This window comes from Sphaerodactylus townsendi, linkage group LG06, assembly GCF_021028975.2.
Source record: "Sphaerodactylus townsendi isolate TG3544 linkage group LG06, MPM_Stown_v2.3, whole genome shotgun sequence".
NCBI lineage: Eukaryota > Metazoa > Chordata > Lepidosauria > Squamata > Sphaerodactylidae > Sphaerodactylus > Sphaerodactylus townsendi.
The window spans coordinates 49,886,438-49,909,970 of NC_059430.1; the positions used below are offsets into that span (position 1 = coordinate 49,886,438).

Here is a 23,533-nt window from a genome sequence, read left to right on the forward strand (position 1 = left end):
TGTAGGATGAGGTCCCCCGTTATGACATCCTTAAAGTGGCACTGCCGAAAATAAGTTGCATCATGGGTGCATGAGAGAAGAAAATATCTGTTGTTCCATTCTGGGGGCCATCATTGCAGTCCCAGAACCCTTCTGCTACTCCTAGTGGTCATCATTCCCACTGAGGGCCGTCATTTCACTGACTTCACAGAACTTGTCCGCTGTTCTCAGAGACTCTCATTCCACTCTGGGGGCTGCCAAATACACATTCAAGGTAGCTTTTGCTAAACTCTTTTCTCATTTTCTTAACTTTTATGCACTGTGATTTGTGGACTTAAATTGAGAATGTTTTTCACTATTATTGTAAGCAGCCTTCAGCAACGAGCAAAAGGGAATAGCATACATTTTCAGTGGAGCCCATGCATGTCAATCGGGATTCCTCATTCCCCATCTCCCACGGTTCCAAATGGGCATACTTGCCATTTGTTTTAGTACATTCCCCCACAATACACATTGTCAGTTGTGAATTGTTGTATTGTTAGTTCGTTGTGATTATTTTTTTAAAAAAGACGAATGGAGCCGGTTAACCGTGCGTACTAGCCGTGTCAAGAGTTGGTCCTGCTGAAAGCAAGCAACTGAATGGAAATAACCCCGGGCACTTAAACTCCAGCCCTGGCCACTCCCTCCCCACGACCCCCGTGGCCTGCAGAAGGTGCTCCGTGCCTCCTCCGTTAAAGACGCACGAGGAAGGCGTGTCCTCGCCAGGGCTGCTGCTGGCTCGCCGTTGTCACCGCCGCCACCACTGCTGCGGGAGGCAGCTTAGTGCTATAAAAGAACGGATGAGCCACTGGCTGGGGCTGCACTCCCCTGCTCCGCTCGCCGGCAAGCCTGGGGCCCAGCCGCACCGACCTGCGCTGCCTGTGTGCGCGCGCGCCTGGGGGCCGAGCGGGCGCGAGACGCACGGCCACAGCAGGCGTGGGGCAAGCCCAATGCGTGGACTACCTTTGCAACATGCTGGAGCCACACAGCCGCTGAACGGAGTTTGCACGCAGCTACCCGGGCCGGATTGCAGCGCTCTCTTTCCTTATGAAGAAGGCACAAGTGAGTACGGAGCCGCGGGAAGTTCTGCTTCCTGCACACCTTTGTTCGGTGCCTTTTCTTGCTGTGTTGCATCAAATTGTAATGGGCGTGGGGAGGGGGGGGGGGTGCGAGGAATCTGATAAAGTGGAATCGCCAAAGGGAGCAGGAGCACTCGTCCGCAGGTAGGAGCGGTGGCGTTTTACTCGGACGGCCACTTGCCCGCATTTGCCCTTTTCCCACTTACCGGCGCTCCCGGCCGCCGCCCCGTCCGCGACGAGGGACGGGCCTCCTCCCCCCCCCGGGCGGGGGGGGCGAGGCCGAGGGACTGCCCTTGGGGGGACGGGGGCGCCCCGCGAGGCGCCCCCGAGGACCCCCAGCCCGGCGACCGCGCGGAGGCGGGCGCGACTGATCTCGGGGCGACGCTCAGACAGGCGTGGCCCCGGGAGGAACCCGGGGCCGCAAGTGCGTTCGAAGTGTCGATGATCAATGTGTCCTGCAATTCACATTAATTCTCGCAGCTAGCTGCGTTCTTCATCGACGCACGAGCCGAGTGATCCACCGCTAAGAGTTGTCAGCGTTTTTCGGCTTTTCGTTTTCCAATCGTGGGGAGCGAGGCGGGCGCCGGGGCTCAAGCCATCCCGCCGGCGCCCGCCGGCCATCGCCTCTGAGAAGCGCGCAACGAGCACGGTCGGTTTTTCAGCGCGAGACGGGGCGCTCGGCCTTTCCCCACTTACCGTAAGCCCCGCGCTACTTGAGGAGAGTAGCGCGGGGTTCCTCCTCCCTCCCCACGGCAGGGGCGGCCACAGCGCAGCCGCCCCAACGCTGCCGCTGTCGCGCCCCCTTCGCGCAAGGCATCCCAGGCGCTCTTCCGAACAGCGCCTTTTGACGACCCTGCACAGAGCGCGGGGTTGTGGGGACGCCTGGGCGCGCGCCTGGGATGCCGGGCGCTGAGAGCAGCGCGCTGCATAGGGGGGATGGAAGGGAGTGGGGAAAGGCCCTGTGTGTGGATTGGGTGCGAAGCGGCCGCGTTTAGAGCTGTTGCAGCGGCTGGGAACTTCTTGCACATGCTTAGGGTGGCAGAGAAATGCTCTGACTTTGCCACCACCTGCCATCCTGCGCAGTTTGGTTGCCTGATGGTAGGCTGTGCTTGCAGAGATTCGTCTGCTGTAAAGGTGCTGTGCAGACTTGACAGTTTCTTCTTATCTGCACTGGCCTTTGTACGATCGGCAAGAAAGTTCCAGGCTAAGGGCTGATAGGGAACGCTTAATGGATGATCTATTGCAGAACAAATGCTAAGTGGCTCTGTTGCGGTCTGACAGAAGCCCTGTGAAATGATTGGAAACCAGCTCCTTGTTCTTGACTTCACCCAGATGGCCTTTTTAAGTGCATCATTTCATTGACCACTTGCATCGGTCAAGATTGGCCCTTCTTCTTCCTGCTTTCTTTGCCCCAGTCATAATGCACCGCCCTGTTCCCTAATTTTTCTAAATTGTACCCTAGATTTCTATTCTGTGTGTATTTTTAAAGAGGGGCAAGGAACATTTGTACGGAAAAGGGGGAGAAAACTAACTCTCTTTTCTTCTCCTGTTTGCTGCTTAAAACAAACAAACGCTTTTTAAAGCATGTCCTTGCAGGAGAAGAGTGGGGAGTGGAATTTGGTTCCATTTTCCTTTGCAACAATATCTTTTGGTGGCCGGTGTCACTTATCACTTCCACAGAGCTGACGCCTTCTATTCCCCACCCCTTATCTCTTTCCTGCTTGTTTCCTGTGTTACCTGCTGTTCTCTTGACCCATTTGTCAGTTTAGGTCTCTCATGTGTCCTATGGGAGTGAGGGAAATCTAAGCAGAAAAAATCAAGCAGAGCTCCTTGAGTGGTTTTTGTGTGTCTCAGGAAAATGGGATGAAACAGGGAGATCTCATACTCCTTTGCACTTCTTAGACAATAAGAGAAATTATTGCATGATTGGGATTTTAACACTAATACATTGTAGATTGGCTGGTGTCCTATATCTGGCAGAAAAATACATTGAGAGCAGATCATGAGGTGGATGTCTTCCTGCAAACTCTACTGTGGACTGGGCAGTCTTGAACTGTCTGATTAGGCTGTACGCTTAGACAGTTAGGTGTCTGCAGCCTAATGCACCTTGAACACTCTCACTCTTGAGCTGAGTGAGGTGGGTCTGAGTGTCAGACTTCTTTACATAAGACAGTGTCTAATTCCATCCAAGATCTGAATGCAAACACTTCAGGAAGAGAAAAGCTGTTATAGCTATGTCTGAGAAAAGTTGGTCTCTAGCAGAAGACAGTAGCATCAGTGTTGACCTTCTGGATAAGTGCGGCTCAGCTTCAGAGTGGATGCAGAGACCTGTGACAGTGTGTCTGCCCTGATTGCAAAGTATCCATCAGCTTTGGAGCATTTAGGCTGCCAGATAGTCATCGCATTGTGGTTAGAGAGCAACCCCCTCTCCATACACATACACTCAATAACTGGAGGATAAAGAGACAAGAAACAGCTCATGAGGGCAAATGGTGATTTCTGACTCCCTTGGAAAGATCAGAGCAGAAGAGGCTTCAAGCAACGAAAGTATTTTTTTTTCTCCACTTGTCAAACATGAACATTCCATAGTCAAGGAAAGTGAAAGCCCATAAGTAGTAAAGAGCATCTTGTTCCTTCCTGTTTTCATTTTGAGGTTGAGAGGCCTTTTAGCAAAAAATGTATTGAATGGTCTGCAGGCTCCCTTGAAGTATGATGTCATCAACTATAGTGGTTTCTTATGTCTTTCCTCTGTACGGAGCTCTGTTTATGAAACCGTGAAAGGTGAAAGAGGTAAAAGGTCTTGCTGCAAGGTCTTTGTTTTACAAATTGGTATTAAATATTTGAATCACCATTTTCAGCCTGATCCTAGATGTTCTGGCTCAGAGACACACCTTGAGAGTTCAGCAGCTTACTTCCTAGTAAGCATACTTAGTGCTACAAGCTGACACTGCAATGCTGACAGTGTGGTTCTAAATAGAGTTGAACCCTTCTAAATCTATTCAAGTCAGTAGGGCTTAGAAAGGTATAAGAATTCAGGGCTGTGCTGTAATTATACTTGCAAGGTCTCGTTGAACTCATTGGGATCTGCATATTTACAACTGGCTGTACAAGAAAGCGTTTAAAGAACTTGTAAAAGCCAGTGCCTTCACAAAAATAGATCAACCCTGTAAAACAAACTTAAAGTTTAATTGTAAAAAACACACCGGAAACAAGGAAATGCTGATGTTTGTAACAAGGTGAGCTGTGTGCATTCTGAACTGGAAGTTTAACTCTTTATTGATGTGTATTGCAGCATATATAGGAAGGTGAAGCAAATAGTGTTCAGGCTCACAAGAATGTGAGATCACAGAATAGCTTTGCTGTGTAGTGTTACAGTGGCATCGTATAGTTCTTAAATTCAAATTGTGGTCTAGACTGCTAAGGCCATTTTGGCATACCTAAAAACTGAGTTTTCAAAACGAAGAACTGTTATGTGGACATTTAAAACAATCCATTACTTGTGCAAGGTTTTAAACTGTCAGAATGTCTTTTAAATTAACTATTTTAAGATAAAAATCACAGATTCTCATTTATAGTAATGACACTCATGGAATCTTATTGAAGGATTACTTTTGTGAGAGGATTTATGGGATTATATGCTTTAATAAATAAATACCAGAACAAGTGAATCCATGTAAGTTAACTCTACCTTGACATTCAAAACAATAACAGTGTCACAGTAATTATTCTAAAGTGAATTTTTAAAACTGTGATGAGTATGAGTATTTTAATAACAGGGACTCTTGTGAAAATTAACATGACATAATGTTAATTTGAAATAATTCCTTGGGAAAGATACTTTTAAAAATGCACTGCAAAAAAAAAAAAAACGGTGGCAGGCATGCTCCCCGGATCTATCACAAGGCATTTTGACCATGAAAAATCGGCCTAAGTGTCAGATGCTGATATTTTAGGGATTTTAGCATTTATGACAAATTTGGGGATGCTTGCCAAAGACTATCAGAAGTGTGACCTGCCGAGTAGCCGTACAAACTTTAGGAGACCTTAGTGGTGGAAAACAGCTAGAGGCAGAATACAGCTTTCCTTTGTTGAATGGGTGCATTCATTGCCAGCAGTTAGATGACCTTCAGCCCTCTTCGAGGAGGACAGTCCTGGTAGTTTGACATTCTTGCTGTTGGAAAGTGGTCTTTGGAAATAAGTAGGCAGCACAAACAATGCAAGACAGATCCTGTAATAAGCAGGAATAAGGAGAAAACAAGAAAACTTGTATTTTGTCCCAGAAGGCTTACTTCAAGAGCATTGTGACTTGCAGACTTGCTCTTAAGCCTCCTGAAACTCCAGCGTCACTGACTTTAAGGTTTTTTATGAGTCCAACTGTCAAAGGGGCATAATATGAAAGACTTGTTGGGTGTGAGGTATGGGACTTTCAAGCACACCAAGCAGAAAAGAGCTCATACCAGACAACAGAGTATCAGACACAGTTGCAAAGGATCTGCATCGGCAATCAGTTTGTGTTTTGATTTTAGCTGCTTTGATTTCAATCTTTGTGAGACATCTCATTGTAGAGCTAATTGAGACATATAATGAAGAGAAGGGTTGCTAACTAATCATTTCATTTATCTGAGATATGAATGACTTCCATAATTGTTTTGTACCTTTGGAATTTGTTGAGCTCAATATAAGCAAGATTTAGCCTCTGAACATGTTTGCAGGATTAGGCCCTGTGACATACAAAAATAGAAATAGAGAAAAAGAAAAGTTGGGTTTTATACCCCCTTTTCTCTAACGAAAGAAGTCTCAACGCAGCTTACAATCACCTTCCTCCTCTTACCCGCAAGGTACTTTGTGAGGTAGGTTAGACCAAGAAAATTCTGAGAGAACTGAGAATGGTTCAAGGTTACTCAGAAGGCTTCATATGGAGGTTCTCCAGATTAGAGTCCACTGCATTTAACCACTACATCATGCTGGTTGTTATAGAAATGAATTTATAATATGTGCTGAGTGAATTTCCCTTAGTACTGTGTATGAACTGCCCTGCTACAACTGGGATTAAGTGAAAAGAACTGGGATGCTGGATCTGATTTTTGTTAATTTTTCTTTCCTGGTGGCTATAATTTAGGTGTTTTGCTGAAACTTTGACCATCCACAAATATCATATCTTTTATAACCTTTATAAGATTTATTTACTTGGGCATTTTATTAATAAATGGTCAAATCTCTATGCAGTACTTCGGTTATTGAAGTTGTTGAAGTTATGTTGGAAAGTGGGTTGGAATCTGTTCTGCAATGTAGGTTTTTCAATGGTCAAGCAAAGTATTCCTCTTTTTATCAAATAACTTCTGAAGTCAAGTTGTGGGCTGTATAGCACACTTGGGCAAGTTAGAGTTTAAAAATAGCACTTATTTCAAGAAAAGTATACAGACTCACTTTACCTTCTACGATTTGAATGATAGAGGAGCTTCTGTTTGTGAAACTGAATACTGCCGTTGTGTGTTCTGGAATGTGCCAAATGACAGATCAGCAAGTATAGCTGATAAGGGGCAGGAAAGAAAGACGAATTAAAGGTTATCATAACAGTTTTATTGTTTTTACCTTCAATTATTTTTTACAATATGTGGAATTTATTGGAAGGTGCTGCAAATAACAATTATCCCACATGCTTGTAAAAAAATCTTATCAGTGTAAGATTTAACAATGAAAATGAACCCAAGAATTGCTACAAATAGAGGAAATCTTTGATTTTTTTATTTTAAAAAGCGTGGACAAATTGCAACACTCAGATTACTCACTTTGGCATATAACTACTAAGTCTGTTTCTAAGAAATTGTTTTGACCACATGGTGGTCTCCATTTATTTTCGGGCTGGAGGTGACCAACAACAAACTTGCAGTGTTAGAAGGACATTATTTTGAAATATGATTTATGAGTGATTTAATTCTTGTCTCTTCCATTGTGTTATTACTGAGGAGTTTGTTTACATTACTTATGTACTTATGATATTTTTCTGTGATGATGGTTTGCAATAATTAAAGCTCTACTTTCAGTTTTTTTTCTTTGCTTGCATGCACATGTTGGGTTATACAGGACTGACTGGTATATTTATCAGGGTGGGTGAGTAGAGGGAAAAAAACAGAGGCCAATATAAGGTGGGACCATGGCCATCCTGAGAATGTTTATCCCTGTGTGAGCTGGCAGATTAAACATGGGAATTAAGGGAGTGACTAAGACCACAGCCTGCCCTGCCTACATCCAACAGTGAAGATGGTCTGTTGGATTAACACAAAGTTTTGTGAACACTTATCTTGTTGTAAAGCACAGTGATGAAAAACAGTTCTTTAATCAGCAGTGTGCTCAGAATGATAACTAAGTGGCTGTATCAGTCTTATCTATGTGGTGTGTTATGAGACACAGTTGAGATGGCCGTTGCATAGATACAAATATTTGGAAAGAGGCAGTGAAAACAATCTTAAACAAGATCTCAGGAGTATAGTCCTGGATTGCAGTTCCTAAATATTTGTACCAGGATTGGATTCTTATGATTCCAAAATGGATCAGCTGCCTCCCTGAGTGGATTACTGAATCCTTGTAGAATGGTGAGCATTACTAGGTTGCTGGAAGAGATAACACTTTGCTGGGAATAGGTTTGACTTACATTTTGCTAGTTTGATTGAATTGTGGAAAAATGAAAAAACAAGCTATATTGGCAGTTTTTAAAAAATGTATTGTTCAATTCAGGTGAAGAAAGTAAAGGAGGAATTTGACATTTTAGCCATTTCATTATTTGTTTAGCGCGTTACTGGAAAATATTAGAAGCTTACTGAGTGGCCTTGAGGCTATCACAAAGTCTCAGCCTAACCTACCTCACAGGGACATTTTTAGGATAAAATGGAGGAGAGGAGAACAATGGAAACTGCTTTCTGTCCCCCTTGGGTAGAAAGGTGGGATATATATAAAGTTAATAAATAAAATAAGCTTTAATTTCTGTCCCTCATTTCTCACTACTAAGGCATATTGAACAGAATGTAAAGGGTGGAGGGGTGAGAAGTATCCTTTTACTGCTTTGGTAGATTATGTTCATAATGTTAACAAAGGTTTGGTGCTACAGCATCATTAATACCTTCTATGTTGCCAACCAGGATGGATGAGAAGAAGTTGAGACTGAAAAATAAGTGAGGAGGAGGAAGAGAAAAATGTGTAAAAGGGTTAGAGAACTATAGGAACAGACAACAAAAGGGTCCTCCCCCACCACCACCATAGTAGGCTGCACCTTTGCAGGTTCCGGCTGTGCAGCAGCTGGGATAACCATAGATAATTATCTTGTTAGGAGGCTGCATACTGGCAATGCCTATAGCTTGTCCTGGCTGATCTTGCTTCGCTCCAGTGCTGGATTGGTTGATGTATATACCAGGATCTGATAAGAAAGGGGTTCTCTCAGCTTTATAATAAACTTTGCAGAAAGATTGAACCAGCAAAGAAAGATTGAACCAGCAAAGTTAAGAGCCCTTCCTGTGCTCCTAGTGGCTGCAGTTAGAACTGCATTAGATTTTTTTTTTTAAAAAATCATTTGGTGAATACAACATGACGCTAGCTTTGGGGTTCTCCAGCTTACTTGGTCCCCAGAATTTTGTCCCTTCTCTCAGGATTCCTGCTTCCTGGCATGAAAGAAGGGTAAAGGGAGAAACTGGAACGGAAAGCTGGCAGGATAAGGCAAAGAAAGTACATTATTTGGATGAGGAGAGATGCTTTAGCTGCCCTGAGAATAAAAGAACATTACAATATCCTGAAACTAAAGATTAAAAATGACTCTGAGCTTCTATACATCCACTGCATTGTGTTGTTTCATGGCATACATCTGCAAGTATTCCTTGACTCCATGGCTGTTCAGCAGAGTACTTTCCTTGCTAACTGCTCTAAATGTGAGTGTGAAAGATGAACTGAACTGAAACCTTTAATGGCATTCAGATAGCAACAATAATACATGCTTTAAAATACAAATTTATAAAAGAATATATAACAAAATAGAGATCCATATTTAAAAAATCCTCTAAAATGATGATTTAAAAACTGAATAAAATGTTTTAAAAGTTATGAAGAGTGCCTTGCAATTGCAATACAGAGGAACCTGGCAGTCAACTCTAAGACTTCTCTTGAGCCATTATCCATCAGGAAGAAGGTTTTCTGTTGGTCTGTGAGAATGCTGTTGTCGATCAACAGAGGAGCAGGAACTCCCTCCTTGCTGCACTATATAGAGGACAACAGTGCAAGATATGATGAACTGACTTTTCACAATTCATGTTACAAATGCAAAGCCTTTCTTGGTGTGGTATTTTCATCTCCCTATGAGATCTCAGAGAAGATGGCATGATGTTACATCTTGTCAAGGAGATTCCATGTCACAGTTTGGGTTCATGAAGTAAATATAAATAGTAGGATATATTTGTTTTCCCCAAAGAAATACCAAGATACAAACATGAGCAGAATCTATTAGCCTGATCAATCGGAATCTATTAGCCTGATCAATTGGTCACACCCTCTTATCTGCATTGACGTCACTGGATTAATTAATTAATTAATTAATTAATTAATTGGATTTATAAACCGCCCAATCCCCGAGGGGCTCTGGGCGGTGTACAACACTATGTACGCAATATATAACAAGGGTCCCGATAAAGAAAAGTATAACACTGCTTAGTATGCCACTGTTAATAAATCTGGAGTATTTTCTTGTTTAAACCATACAAAAATGTTCTTGTGGATTACAGATGTAGAGGGGAAAGGCTTAAACATAAAACTTTCTTAAAAGCCACAAATGCTTTCACACACATTTTTAAATTAAAATATACAGCAGTGATTGTAATGAAGTGCTAAATTCATGAGTGGCTGCATTTATCTAATAATGTATATTTTGGAGAACTTTTTTGCCAAATCCGTCTATTTTCTATGTTCTTATTTTTTTCACCACATCTTTACTTGATTCATGCTGTGCTGTTCTTCTGGATAATTTGTGCTAATACTTTCAGAAACTGTGTCTCCTCAGGGATATCCTCACTCACCTTGTTTATACTGAACAGATCCCTAGATCTTTTATTTCAGCAGGCTCCTAGAATGTGTTAGGAATTGTAAATTGACATTTATTGTGTGAAAACAGCAATTTCTTCTGGTGTGAAAGGTTGCTTTTGAAGCTTAATGGAAGAAAGCCCAGGGTGCCATTGGTACATAGATGTTGATATTTACCAAAAGGATTGCAGCTGGATTGAAAGAAAATAAGATTAGTAAGGATGAAATGGAAACAATTATCATGGGTTCCATAAAAGGAATGGAAGTAAGTATCTTCAAAACAACTGTTATGAAAAAAACTAATATACTTGCAATCCTAAATAAATTTCTTAGGCTGTTTCCGCATGGGCAGATAACAGAGACCCAGGGATGCTAAAAACTGCGTCCCTGGGGAGCAGTTTGCACAGCTGGCGCTGCTGCAATGCACAGCTGACGCTGCTGCAATGCAGCAGAGCCAGCCTCGCAACCCCCGAGCGGCGCGAAGGCACTGCTTCTGAACCTCGCTCCCTGAGCGAGGTTTTTCGGAAGCAGAGTCTTCCAACCACTGCCGTGTGAATGGCAGCAGCTGGAAGGCAACATTTCTCCCCCACCGTTGTGGAACGCTGTACCTCTCCTCCTGGCTTCCGGCACGTCGCAGAGGCTGGGGTGGCGTGTCTGCGACCACAGAGCCACCGCTCCAGCCTGCGCGGGATGTGTGTGTGTACCCTGGCCTCTGCAACGTGTTGGAAGCCAGGAGGAGCACCGCTTGGTGCTCATGTGGAAAGGGCCTCTGAGAATAACTCTCATGGACCTCAAAGAGACTTATTTTTGAGTATCCAGCTTTAGAATTGCTTTGTTAATTTCTCATGATCTAATTTCCTATAAAAAGTAGTATTGGGCACACAGAAGTAAAGGCAGTATGGTATAGCCCAGTCTCAGAAGCTAAGTAGGGTCAGTACTTGGATGGGAGACCACCAAGGAAGACTCTGTAGAAGACAATAGCAATCCATCTCTGCTTCTCTGTTTGTCTTGAAATCCCCTTTTGGAAGTCACTGTAAGTTGGTTATGACAAGATGGTTTGTAGAACATGTGTATCAGGTGCACATCAACAGAACTGGGCATATTAATCACATTTGATTCCTCCAGTCTCTTGCAAAGCCCTATGAATTAATCCTATGTAGGAGGACATGTCAGAGTCTGCTCTGTGAGTTTTGTGGCTGGGTAGAAATTGAAGCCCAGTTCCCTTTTGTTCCAAGTCCAACATTCTATCTGATGTATTACTGTGAACCCACAGGATAGTACAACTAGAAGGCTGCCATAAACTTATTTTTGAATAAGTTATATACTGTATGTTTTCTCATTAGTGAAAGAATTGCAGCCATAAGTAACAACTGCATGGCAAGGTGACAGTTCTTTTATCTGCTGGCTTTGAAGAATTAGGAAAGCAGTTTTCAGAATAATATAATTAGAGATCCATAGTTGCATAAGCCTGAGTCTGATATGAGGAGGAACATCCACTAATTGTTCTTTTACTACAAGTTGTAAATCACTGCGTGCATGTATTCAGCCTATTCACATTTCTGTGCCTTCTGAGACTGTGTCATGAAAAAGTATATGAACTAGAGAAGCCCATGTTAAAGCTAAAGGGGAGAACAGTTTTTATTGCAGCAGTGGAAAAACTGGCACATTGTTCAGTACTAAAGTGTTCAAACCCCCCCCCCCCCATTTTCAATCCCACTAATTGTCTAACTTCCCGATTTCTCCTTCGGCAGTTGTATTCCTAGGCCTTGGGTTTAAAAATAAACCTGTTTCATTCTAAACTCACAACCATACCGCAGAGGGCAAAATAAAGTGATTGCATTTTTTCACCTCCCATTTTACTGATCAGATGACACAGAATAAGCCTTGTCCCCTAACATGATTTTCTCTTATCCTTCCCTGCTGTGAACATTTCACAACAGATGCTAACCTATTCCTAGGTGCTAAGTAAGCAGTTCTGACTGATGCTTGTGCTTTGGTCATTAATAATATTGACAAGGGGAACCTGGAAAAAATTCAGTAGAGGAGATGAGGGAATCAAAGAAGGAAAGCACACTCTATCTCCCTGTTTTATCCTTGCCCCATGTATCCTGGAATTGGCAGGGCAGTCTAACAAAAACTGACTGGATTTCATCCTTTGCTATGTCCCAAGGGACAGAAGGGGATGATTAAATTCTATCTCTACTGAACATCCTGTTCCCTCCTTAGATGGGGTAGTGTTGAAGGTAGAGTAGTGTGGAACAACTCTGACATGGATAACTCAGGTTAGCCTGATCTTGTTGTATATTGGAAGCTATCAGGGTAACTCCTGGTTGGTACTTGAATGGGAGACCACGGAGGTTGCTATGCAAGGCAGGCAATGAGAAACTACCTCTGAATGCCCCTTGCATTGAAAACCCTATGGGTGAGCTGTGACTTGATGGGGGGGGGGGGAGTGTAAACAAATTGAAGCTTGTGAGCTTCCCAGAAGTTTTGTTTTTTCCTTAGTAGAGCGTTTTCCTTCTTTTTCTACTATAGTGGCAATAGATTTACAGTGATACATGATCAAATTGGGTGTTGGTTTTTATTGTGCAGAATCTAATTGTTTAACTCAACCCTGTCCACATTTAGTTTAGTTTATTCAATTTATATCCTGCCCTCCCCCAAATGGCTCAAGGCAGCGCACAACAATAGTATAAGTAACAATATCAATATCAGCAATATCAATACCAGCAAACATCAATAAGCATCACAATATACAAAAAAAATCATAGACATTGGGAATAAAGTCAGCAAAATAACAAATCACAATATTGTACATTACAAAGTATACCATCACACAACATTTCCCAATAACATGACACATTAGCATATAATGTAACAGTATCAGCAAAATAACAACAATCATGGATATCAGTAACTAGTACACAATAACATACCAATATCATTTGATGCTGGATGTCTGGGAAATTGTGGATAGATGTTCAGCAGCTCACGCATCTTTGGGCTAGGATCTTAAGCAGAACCTTTCTCCCCATTGAGCTAGGTTTTTGCTTTACTTGCAGGGATTTTTTAAATGTGGAGACTTGTTAAAAATGGCATTATGCACCAGCCGTTTAAATCAGTACACAACATGGTAATGACCCAAGATATTGTTGTTTCATTCTGCTGCATAAATAGATGGTGTGTTTGTCTCACTAGTGAAACAACATTCTTGTCTTGTGTAAAAAAGAAAAGAAAAAGAAAAAAAGGAAAACCATTCATGAAACAGACTTTTCTCTGTGATACACCTCTGAAGATGCCAGCCACAGATGCAGGCGAAACATTAGGAACAAAATCCACCAGACCACGGCCACACAGCCCAGAAAACCCACCAGAACTAGAAAACCATTCTGACCATATTGTATCACCAGGGGTTGTGTAATTAATTCTCTTATTCCAGTATCTAATGCAATAATTACATAGTAATTCCTTTTAAAATCTTTATGGATTTAGATGTCGACTGAACTGCAACTGAACAAAAATTTTATACACTTTGAGTCATGCGTGGGAGGGTGAACAATAGACAGCCCGCTTAATTTAGAAAGCTTGTATAATACAGCTTGGCACGTTCCCTCTCCAGATTAAAAGAGAGAGGGAGAGAGAGAATGAACCTCCACTCACAAAACAAGCTTTCTTAGGCAAGAATGTAATGAATTTTCACACAGAAAACAAGTACCGGTACCTTCTTTGGGTTGTGAAAACTCCTGTTCTTTATCATTTATGAGAGTTACAACATTCTCCAGTGGAAGAACACTTAATTCTCCATTCCCAGGTTATAGTATGGACCATGTGCATGGATTTCCTACTGCTCCAGAAGGCAGTATAGCAGTATGAAAACTCTGTGTTCATGCCTTGGATTGTGCACCCATTTTTTCCTTTTCACCCATCCTTTCATAGGACAGACTAAGTGTGATGGCATCCTTGTTGCAGCCACTCCTACAAATTTAAAGTCATTTAAAAATGCCTTAAGGGGCTGATCCCTTTAGAACCCACAACATGGTGTTCTGGCTACCTCCCTATCATTTTTCTGTTTGAAATTGCTGTGGAGGTTGGCCCTGGGTGGTGGGAAAGAGCGCTCATCCCACTCTACTGCCCCTCCTTGCATTTTAAAGTGACATTAGAATATCCACAAGGAAACCATGACATCTTGTTTGACTCATACTCTTTAATGTTCCAGAAGTAAAATAGATTGTAAATTATATTGATTTTTTTATTACCTAGATAAACTGTGTGGTGTAATGGTTAAGGGTGGTGGATTCTAATGTGGAGAATTGGGTTTGATTCCCACTCCTCCACATATCCAGCGGACTCTAATCTGGTAAATCAGATTTGCTTCCTCACTCCTCCGCATAAAGCTTGCTTTGTGAGCTTGGGCCAGTCACAGTTCTCTAAGAACTCTCTCAGCCCCACCTGCCTCACAAAGTGTCTGTTGTGGTGAAAGGAAGGGAAAGGAGTTTTTAAGCTGCATTGAGACTCCTTACGGTTGAGAAAAATGGAGTATATATCCAAACTTCTTCTGTTCAACTCTTTTAAAATGTTGGGCATCTCTCAGAAAAATTGCTAGAACATTTTTTTTTCTTTTCCAGGGTAAGTGCCAGTAGTCACTTCATTGAAGGCAATGTGTTTTATTTTGGAGTAGTCCAGTTCAACAGGACACTTTAGCTGAGATGAAATAAATCCAGTGCTACTTAATTCTTTGTTTTATTTCATTATTATCACATACTTTTTGCAATGCCTTTCAGTCCAAACAGTCTCCCAAACTATCACTAACCATTCTTGTGCCAAATCAACTATGCCAGTATGCTTTTATATGTTGCTTGTTTGCAGCCACATATTAGGAAGACGGTGTGAGGAGTCTGTGGATTATAGCAATTTATAGAGAGGCATTGTGTGATCCTGCAGCCTGTTTTGGAAGAATGCTCCCTGTCTCTTGATTTTGCTGGCCTTTCTGCACTGTGTGGTCAGATGCCAGAACTGAGAACAGACATCTATGCATTTAGGGGTTTTTTGTATAACCTTTTATATTTGACATAGAAAACAGTGATAAAAAGCGAAATGTACAGTTGTCAATTGACGGCTATTTAATTGATCTGTACTTTCCAGAGATGTTTAAACTCCCCTTTCTAGAAGCAACATTCTATATTTGGAATAATGTGCATGAAAATTGTTTTCAGATCCCAGGGGGAATATCTGTCCTTCAGAGAACACGAAGTCTGTGATCCAGTACTGCCTGAATATTTTAAACATATTGTACCCATGTATTCCAAAACAGCTACTCATCCAAATAAATGCTAACGTCCAAGGTATATATCTGGCAGTTATTTCTTGGTCCCACCATACTGACTGCACATAATTTAGATGTTATCAAAAAGAAATTATAATCCTGCTAGGTGTAATACAGCAGACAAGGATTCTGAAGACAGCCTTGGTTGGAAATGGATCCTGAACCAACCTATTTATGATATTACCACATCTAAAGTGTTATCACACTTTCTAGATTTAGCTAGAGAGCATTTGGTTTTGCTTCATCATTGAGCCAGTATTATGAAGGACTCACAGCTTCATTTGTGATGGTTGTTTCATAGCTACATAGTTCCCCAAAGGAATAATCAAAGCTAGAGCATCACAGGTCTACAGAGTTCCCTTCCCCTCTGTCCAAGACTTCTGCACATTCGTGCAGATGGACAGGGGTCTGGAGTTCATCAATGTTACCTCATGCTCCCAAGGTGCTCGGAGCATCTTGAAAGGGTAGCAAGCTGTGGACAAGCTCTAGCATTCCTAAGAGTGAAACTTAGAAGGGTGGGGAAAGCAGATCTACTCTGATCTCATACAGCTTTTCAGAATGCCCATGAAATGTTTCAGAGTGCCTTTGAAGCTCAGCATAATGCCATAGGTGAGCCCTTCCTCCCTTCTCAGTCAGCCAGATTTATGAACCTCTGATGACCATCTTCCAGAAGCTACAAAGGCTCCCTTAATCACTATGCCACACTGGTTCTCCATATTTTTAAAAACTGAAAGAGATATATCTTGGACAGTTTTCAAAGCCTTCAATTACAGTTGTGCACTAACAGTACAATCATAAGAATACCTTCCAGGGAGAGACTCGTGTAATAGACTTGAGAAGGATTCTGAGTAGATCTATTTGCTAATAACCTATTCAATGGATTGCATTTTATTCTTTTTAGCTATACTTTCATTGATTTACTGTGCTTCATATTTAATTACCAAGACAAACTAAATATGTTAATTTGTTCACTCTAAGTTCTTCTTTCTGCAAAACCTGCAAGCAGTATCTGTCTTGGATGTTTACCCAGATTCATTTCCATTATTAATAAAAGGTTCCAAGTCAGGGAGTAAAGCTAATCCAATTTTTAGTGTCCCACTCCTTGCCCCCTGTGGCGCCATCCAGTGACTGTAAACTGTTTACACTTCAGTGCATTTCCTTAAATCATGGCACTAAATGTGACTGTCAGACTGTGAAGTTTCACAATTTAACTGCTTTGTGGTCAATAGACTTGGTCATAAGAGATTTCTCTCATTGTTTCCCAGGAAGTTTTTTATTGTGGGATATTTTGCAAAAGATGTAGAACATCAGAGGAGCAAAAATATTCTTGCAGTGGAGAAATTCACCATTATAAATCTTTGACAAACAATAGAATCCCCCCCACACACAAAAAAAGAGTTTTTGAAACATATGTAGCACAAAAATGTTAAATTCATGTATACAGCACATCTCAGTAGGGTTGCACTGGTCTTTTATACAGTACCACACTTTCTTGGTACTGCTATTCATGGGAGCCAAGGAAACTGCTTGCTTTTGCAAGGCTCTTGTTAAAAAGAGACATTTACAGATGAATTGTGGGAACCATGGTATCCTAGCTCAGTAACAGATCCTCTTGAAACATTGAAGGTATTATTAAACACTGAGAAAGCAGCCTGTGATCCAAATCTCTTTAATATGCCTAGACTGCTTATACTTCCTAAGAATGCATACATGGGAGGGGCAATAATGGGAAAGCTCTTCCCTTTGTACTTGCTCAGAATCAGCCATACCAGGATTCCCCAAGGCACTGGTTATGTGATCCATTGGGGTTTTTATAATTTGGTTTGTGGCACAAAGAGAGACATGCTTTTACATGCAGGCAGTCATGCAATTCGCTTGTCCTGCTCTGCGTGTTCTCATGTGCATAGGAAGGCAGTATGATATAATCCAATCTTGTCTGATCTCAGAAGATAAGGTTGGTTGGGAGACCACAAGGAAGACAGCAAGTGAAGGTAACAGCAAACCATCTCTGCTTCTCTCTTGTCTCGAAAGCTCCTTGTTGGAGCAGCCATAAGTCTCTTGTGAGTTGACGGCACATAGAGATGTATTTAGTCTCTAACAGAGGAATCATTCTTGATACCACATCCTGGACAAGTTGAAATGTCTTTCAAGTGGCTTGGTGCCAAGCTGCTTTATGCACATGTTCGTTTAATGTTGGTTAAATGCATCTTGATTAAATTGTTTGATGCAGCTACAACTAAAAACAATGAGGACTCGTAGTGGTGAAGTGGTTAAGAGCAGTGGGCTCTCTTCTGGAAAACCAAGTTTGATTCTCCACTCCTCCACATAAGTGGCAGTTTTTAACCTGGTGAACCAGTTTGTTTTCCCAGTTCAACACATGAAGCCTGTTGGGTGACATTGGGCTAGTCACAGTTCTCTCAGAACTCTGCCAGCTCCGTCAACCTTACAGCTATCTGTTGTGGAGAGAGCAAAGGAAGGAATTTGTAAGCCACGTTGAAATTCTTTATGGTTAAGAAAGGCGGGGTATAAATCCAAACTTTTCTTCTTCTTTAGACGCTGCAGAAGCAAAACTCTGGTATAGTTATGGCCCTTTCCGCACAGGCAGAATACGGCGCCCTGGGGACGGCAAAAACGCTGTCCCCAGGGAGCCGTTCGCACAGGCATGCGTATAGGCTGCTTCAAGCCAAATATCGCCTACCGAGCGGCGTTAAGCCGCTGCCAGTTTTCCAATCTCGCTTCCCCAGCGAGGTTTATGGAAAACGGTGGCTTGGAGCCGCTGTCGTGAGAAAGGCAGCGGCTCCAAGGCACCTTCCTCCCACCTCATGTTCAGCGACTCCACCTGCCCTGGCGCGCTCCTCCCGGGCGCGTCAGCCGAGCCCTGGGGATCGCCCTCTGCCCTGCGACTCCAGAGCGGTCGCACAGGGCAGGGGGCGTGTCCCCTTGCCTCGGCGACGTGCCAGAGGGCCGCAGGGCAGGTAGGTTAACCTGACGATGGCGCAGCTCTGCGCCGTCGTCCCTGGAGGTTCTGGGACCATTCATGCGAACAGTCCCAGAGGGCTCGGGTCGGCATCATCTACGCCGACCTGACCGCTTCTGTCGCCGTGCGGAAACGGCCTATGTTTTTGAAAAAACTAGTATGAGGTAGCTAAACGTACTGTAATAATTGAATGTAAATTTTTAAACACAAAATATGTACACATAGAATAGGTGAATAATAATGTAATCCTAAACACAGTTACACCCTTCTAAGTCCATTAACTCTGGTATAATTCTGTTCAGGTTTACACTGTGACTATATCTGCCTGTCTCCTGACAGATCATTAGGGCAGGGTCACTTCCAAAATGGATAGAACAAACAAAAGCAAAGGAAGATTTTACAGGTGGTCCAATGGAAAGTTTATCATTATCATTTGGTATATTTACTATGCTTTTCAGCCAGTCTGGCTTATAACTCAAATATCTAAAAAAATACAGTCAGAATATGATTGCTGTTAAAACTGTTTCACTGATAAAGCAGCATGCATGGGGAGCCATCCTAAACAGAATTATACATTTCGGAGGTATTTAACTTCAGTGGATTTAGAAGGGTGAAACCTATTTAGTGGTATTCTTTTAAATAAAATCTGACTCTACATTGTTAAATTGATGTAAGTACAGTGGTTGATGCACTGGAATTGGGATGTGTGTTTAAAAGGATATTTATTGCCTTTGTCCTCATTCCATCACTGAACTGCTCAGCTCTCGTTCTTTCTCCAAGTCTCTTAGTGACCTGGTTGATGTCATTGCTGATGTTTCTGTATGAAAGACTCCACAGAGAAACTCATGACAAGTCTGTAGGATCAACATCAAACACTAGATATGCCTGAATGATTTCTAGCATTCTCACCAGTCTTTTGTAAACTACAAAGAGGAGTTGCATTATACATTGGTTAAAGCCTTGGATTTGAAAATAGTGAATTGAAGGAAGAAGCACTGTAAAATGTAAGGCTCATTCCGCACATGCAGAATAATGCACTTTCAAACTGCTTTCAGTGCTCTTTGAAGGTGTGCGGAATGGCAAAATCCACTTGCAAACAGTTGTGAAAGTGGTTTGAAAACGCATTATTTTGCGTGTTCGGAAGGGGCCTCTGCAAGCATTAGGAACAGAATGGAGAAATATATGGGATCTCCCACCATCTCAGAAGATAATATGTATCAACCATCATAAATAACTAGAAGTGGTATAAAATGATGGGAAGGCTTCTGTACAATGTAAGTTTCCATTTGTTTTTACAACACTCACTCACATAAAGTTGACCTTGAGTTCAGTGAGCACTTACCATGTTTTGAAGATGAGAGTATGATTATTATCAGTTACGGGTAAAAGAAGTTTGTTCTTTCCGGCCAGCTTTGTTCCTTGATCGTTTTCTTCTCTCTTGTGAATAAATCCAGTCCTGCAAAGTCCATCCAAAACCAGAGATGGTGGAATGAGCACCAATGTGGCACCGCACCACCTCCAAGAGGGCTTTCTGGAGGTGCTGGGAACAAAAAAGATTTCCAAAACTTCCCCCCTGCCAGAAAGCCCTGTAAGTCAAAGGGCCAGGACACCATGCTCCCATCCCAAAACCCTGTGAGGGACCCCCAGGAATGCCCCCTCCCATGCTGATGTGTGTTTGGGACACCAGCACAGCCCTGCTGTGGAAGGTCTTCTGAGTTTTGTCATGGTGGGGCTGAGAGGTGGGAGGCTGCCACTGCCTCCTCTTCTGGTGTGTCTGCCTCCTCTGGTGCAAGTGCCTTAGAAAGGACAAATGTTCCATTTCAAAGTCAGGCTGCTCTCTCGAGCCCTTTCACTATCTCCCCTTTGGATGGAGCTCTTAGTTTCCATCATGGGTAAAGCTCTTTGCATTCTTCTGGTATCACATAATGCTCACAGTTATTCTGTGGTGGTAACAAAAATACAGTGTTCAACTAATATGGAATTTTTCGCCCCTGATATTAGAACCCATTTCTGGAGGTGGCTTGATAGAGCCAGGATATGATATAGAGATTGAACGTAACCTTTTATTTCTTGCTTCGTGCAATGGGATGTTTGTAGGGTTTATTATATGGAAGGACAAGGTTTTGTGAATGCCATGACTGTCTTTATACATTCCATAAATCATTCAAAAGAGAGAAGCTGTACATTTGTAGCATGAGAGATGGTCTATATTTGAAAGGGCTCTTGGGCATTAGATTATATAAAAGATAACTCTATTGGGCTAGAAGATTTGAAAGACTTTGTAAGAGTATCATAAAAGTTGTTTACCCTTTTGTTTTCACAGATTCACAGGATCTCAATAAAATAAAAGCATGAATACAATGTCTATGGAGACATGCTATAAGATTTCAAATTCTAGGGATTCTAGGGATTTCACAATTTACCATTATGTGGTTCCTTTTATCTTCAGAACATAAGAGCCCTGTTGGATCAGGTCAGTAGTCCATCTAGTCCATCATCCTGTCTCACACAGTGGCCAACCAGTTATTCTGGAAAGCCAGCAGTAGGGCATAGGGGCCAAGGCCTTTTCTCATATTGCTCCCGGCTCTGGTTTTCAGGGTTTCTGAAAGTGGAGACTTGCTTTAGTCACCATGGCTAGTAGCACAGATAGATCCATCTTGTCCTCCATGAATCTGCCTAATCCACTTCTAAAACTGTCTGTGCCTGTGGCTATTTATGCCATATGCATATTCTGGCAGGGAATTCTAGATGTTAATAACTTTTTAAGAAGTATTTCCTTCCGTCTATCCTGACTCTAGTGTCCAACAGCTTCTTTGGATGTCTATTTCTAGTATTTTGAGAGGAGAAAAAGTTATCTCTTCCCACTCTCTCTAGCCTTGTCTAATTCTGTAAATTTCTATCATGACCTTCCTTAGTTGTTTCTAATTCTTTATTTCACGTTGAATTATTGACTGGTATGATGGACATGAATTTGTTCTATTTTGATTAGCAGTTGATAGAGCTGCCTCCTATCCCCACAGTGATTTAGGTATTCCAATTTCCCACTCCCAGGACTGCAAACTGTTCTCTGATACCCAATGTTGAACTTTACATTTGAGTGTCACTGGCTATACAGTGTGGTTTACTAAAAGATTTGGGTTGCAGCTCTTTCTATAGAAGTTCAAGTTATAGAAGTACCTTCCCCAAAGTACTCAGGGCAGCTTACAGCAATTAATTAAAACATTTTCCCAAGACATTGCTTGTGTAGAATCTGTAAAATCCTTGTATTAAAAAAAATTATAGGAATTCGTTCGAACATATGACAAACACACCTCTAAATTTTCATGAATAAATTATCTGTGCCTGAAATTTGGCTGTTCCCTACATTCCTGCCTATAACATGCTAACTCTGTTTTGCTTTGTTACTATTTCTCTGTAAGCATGCTCATAACACCCAATTAAAGGCAATAGAAGCTAACATGGGAAATGCATCTAAAATGCACACCATGAAATGTTTGTGAGTATGGAGTGAAGTCAAATGAGACATCCCTGTTGTCATAACGAAGTCCATTTTTAAACATTACTTACCATACATTTATTGTAACTCAATAAGCTTCCACATCTTCATGAGTCCATCAAAATATTTTTCTTTAAACATCTGACTTTTGATAACACTAGTCTGCAACTTTGAATGATTTACATACTTTTGTTATTCTTATCTCTTTGTTTGCAAGTTTGTATATAGCTATGATTTGGTTTGTGGGCAGCAGAATATAGCCCAACTATTATACATTAGTGTGCACAATGAGCACAGGAATGAATCTTTTGCGGCCTCTTATTCCAGTCAGTCTGTTTCCTATTTTGAAGTACCTCTTTAGGGAGCTCTACCATCCAATTTTTTAGCTTGAAGAAGTAGGTGGTGGGAAGAGCAGTGTTACAATCTGTTGCTATTTCAGAAGAGATACAGAATATTATCTGAGTAAAACTTTTACAACACATATCAGAATGCTGTTTAGATACACAGTTCATTAAATAATAATTGTGGTGAATGGTATTGTTGAAATGTCTTTCTCTTCCTTGTTTATTCTATTGTCTTTCTCTTCCTTGTGCTCTTTAGAAGGTATTATACAAGATACGGGCAATGTGTCTCTAATGAAATCACATTGTAAGTGGCTTTTCATGTTAAAGGATTTATCTTCTTTCAACCCAATTTCCTTGTGCTATTTTAAACCTCCAATTTTATTCGAACTTGCTCAGTTTATACTATTCTTTTTCTTTGAAGCAAAACACAAACCTTTTTCTTTTATTTTGGAAAGGTTCTACAAAGTTTAATATTGTTCCATTTTCTTTGAAGTAAATATATACTACACATGCTTTAAATGTGAGCTTTTATTAATTATTTATTGGGTCTATGCAAGACACACACACACATACTCTTCTTTATGGTAAAAGCCCTTTTATCAATACAGACTGAGAAACATTTTACTGAAAACGAGTAGAAGTTGCTCACCAGAATAACTTAACATTTTTCTATATGAACATTCTATTTGTGATTGGTAGCCAGGATTTTATTGATTCTGTATTTTTAATTTAGGGGAAAACAATCAGAATTCTAAATACCTAATAACACAGATTTTAATTGCTGTAAGCATTTGGGGTAATTCATTACCAGTTCTAAGCATCTCAGATAAAGGGCTTATCACCAGTTCCACACATGTATTTAAGTTAAGACTTGTTAGTGGGATTTGGAGATTAGTCTCAGTTACTAATTTATCCACTTCTAGGCAAGTTAGCTTTTGCACTTGAAAGATTATATGGCTTATATCCATTTGCCACTAAAGATAAGCATTCCTGTACAATACAAGGAGGCACCTTACATGCTATATTGCAGTGAACAGAGATAGCACATTAACGATAAGTGTTGGCTGCACCCAAATTAAACAGAAGTGTTGGATATAGTTTCAGTGTATAAAACGATGTAGTAGTGGTGGAGGGTGGAGTCAGCAGAGAATGGCTCTGAGAAGGGAGAGACCTTACATGGCTATAATGTCATAGACCAGCCTCAGTGGGAACCTGGGTTGCCAACTTCCAGGTGAAAAA

The 23,533-nt window shown here is 41.6% G+C and overlaps 1 protein-coding gene and 1 non-coding gene across 3 annotated transcripts in view; one reads left to right on the forward strand and one right to left on the reverse strand.

Moving 5' to 3' along the window:
- Positions 1 to 777: 777 nt before the first annotated feature.
- Positions 778 to 23,533, forward strand: part of KITLG (KIT ligand) — a 98,628-nt gene continuing 75,872 nt past the window's right edge. For both annotated transcript variants that reach the window (XM_048500431.1, XM_048500432.1), the window contains exon 1: positions 778 to 1,080. In XM_048500431.1, coding sequence (XP_048356388.1) covers positions 1,066 to 1,080 — 15 coding nt within the window. In that variant the 5' untranslated portion in view covers positions 778 to 1,065. The remainder of the gene's footprint in view (positions 1,081 to 23,533) is intronic.
- Positions 1,477 to 1,629, reverse strand: LOC125435964. Its single transcript, XR_007244950.1, has one exon. It is a non-coding gene; the product is annotated as a 5.8S ribosomal RNA (ribosomal RNA).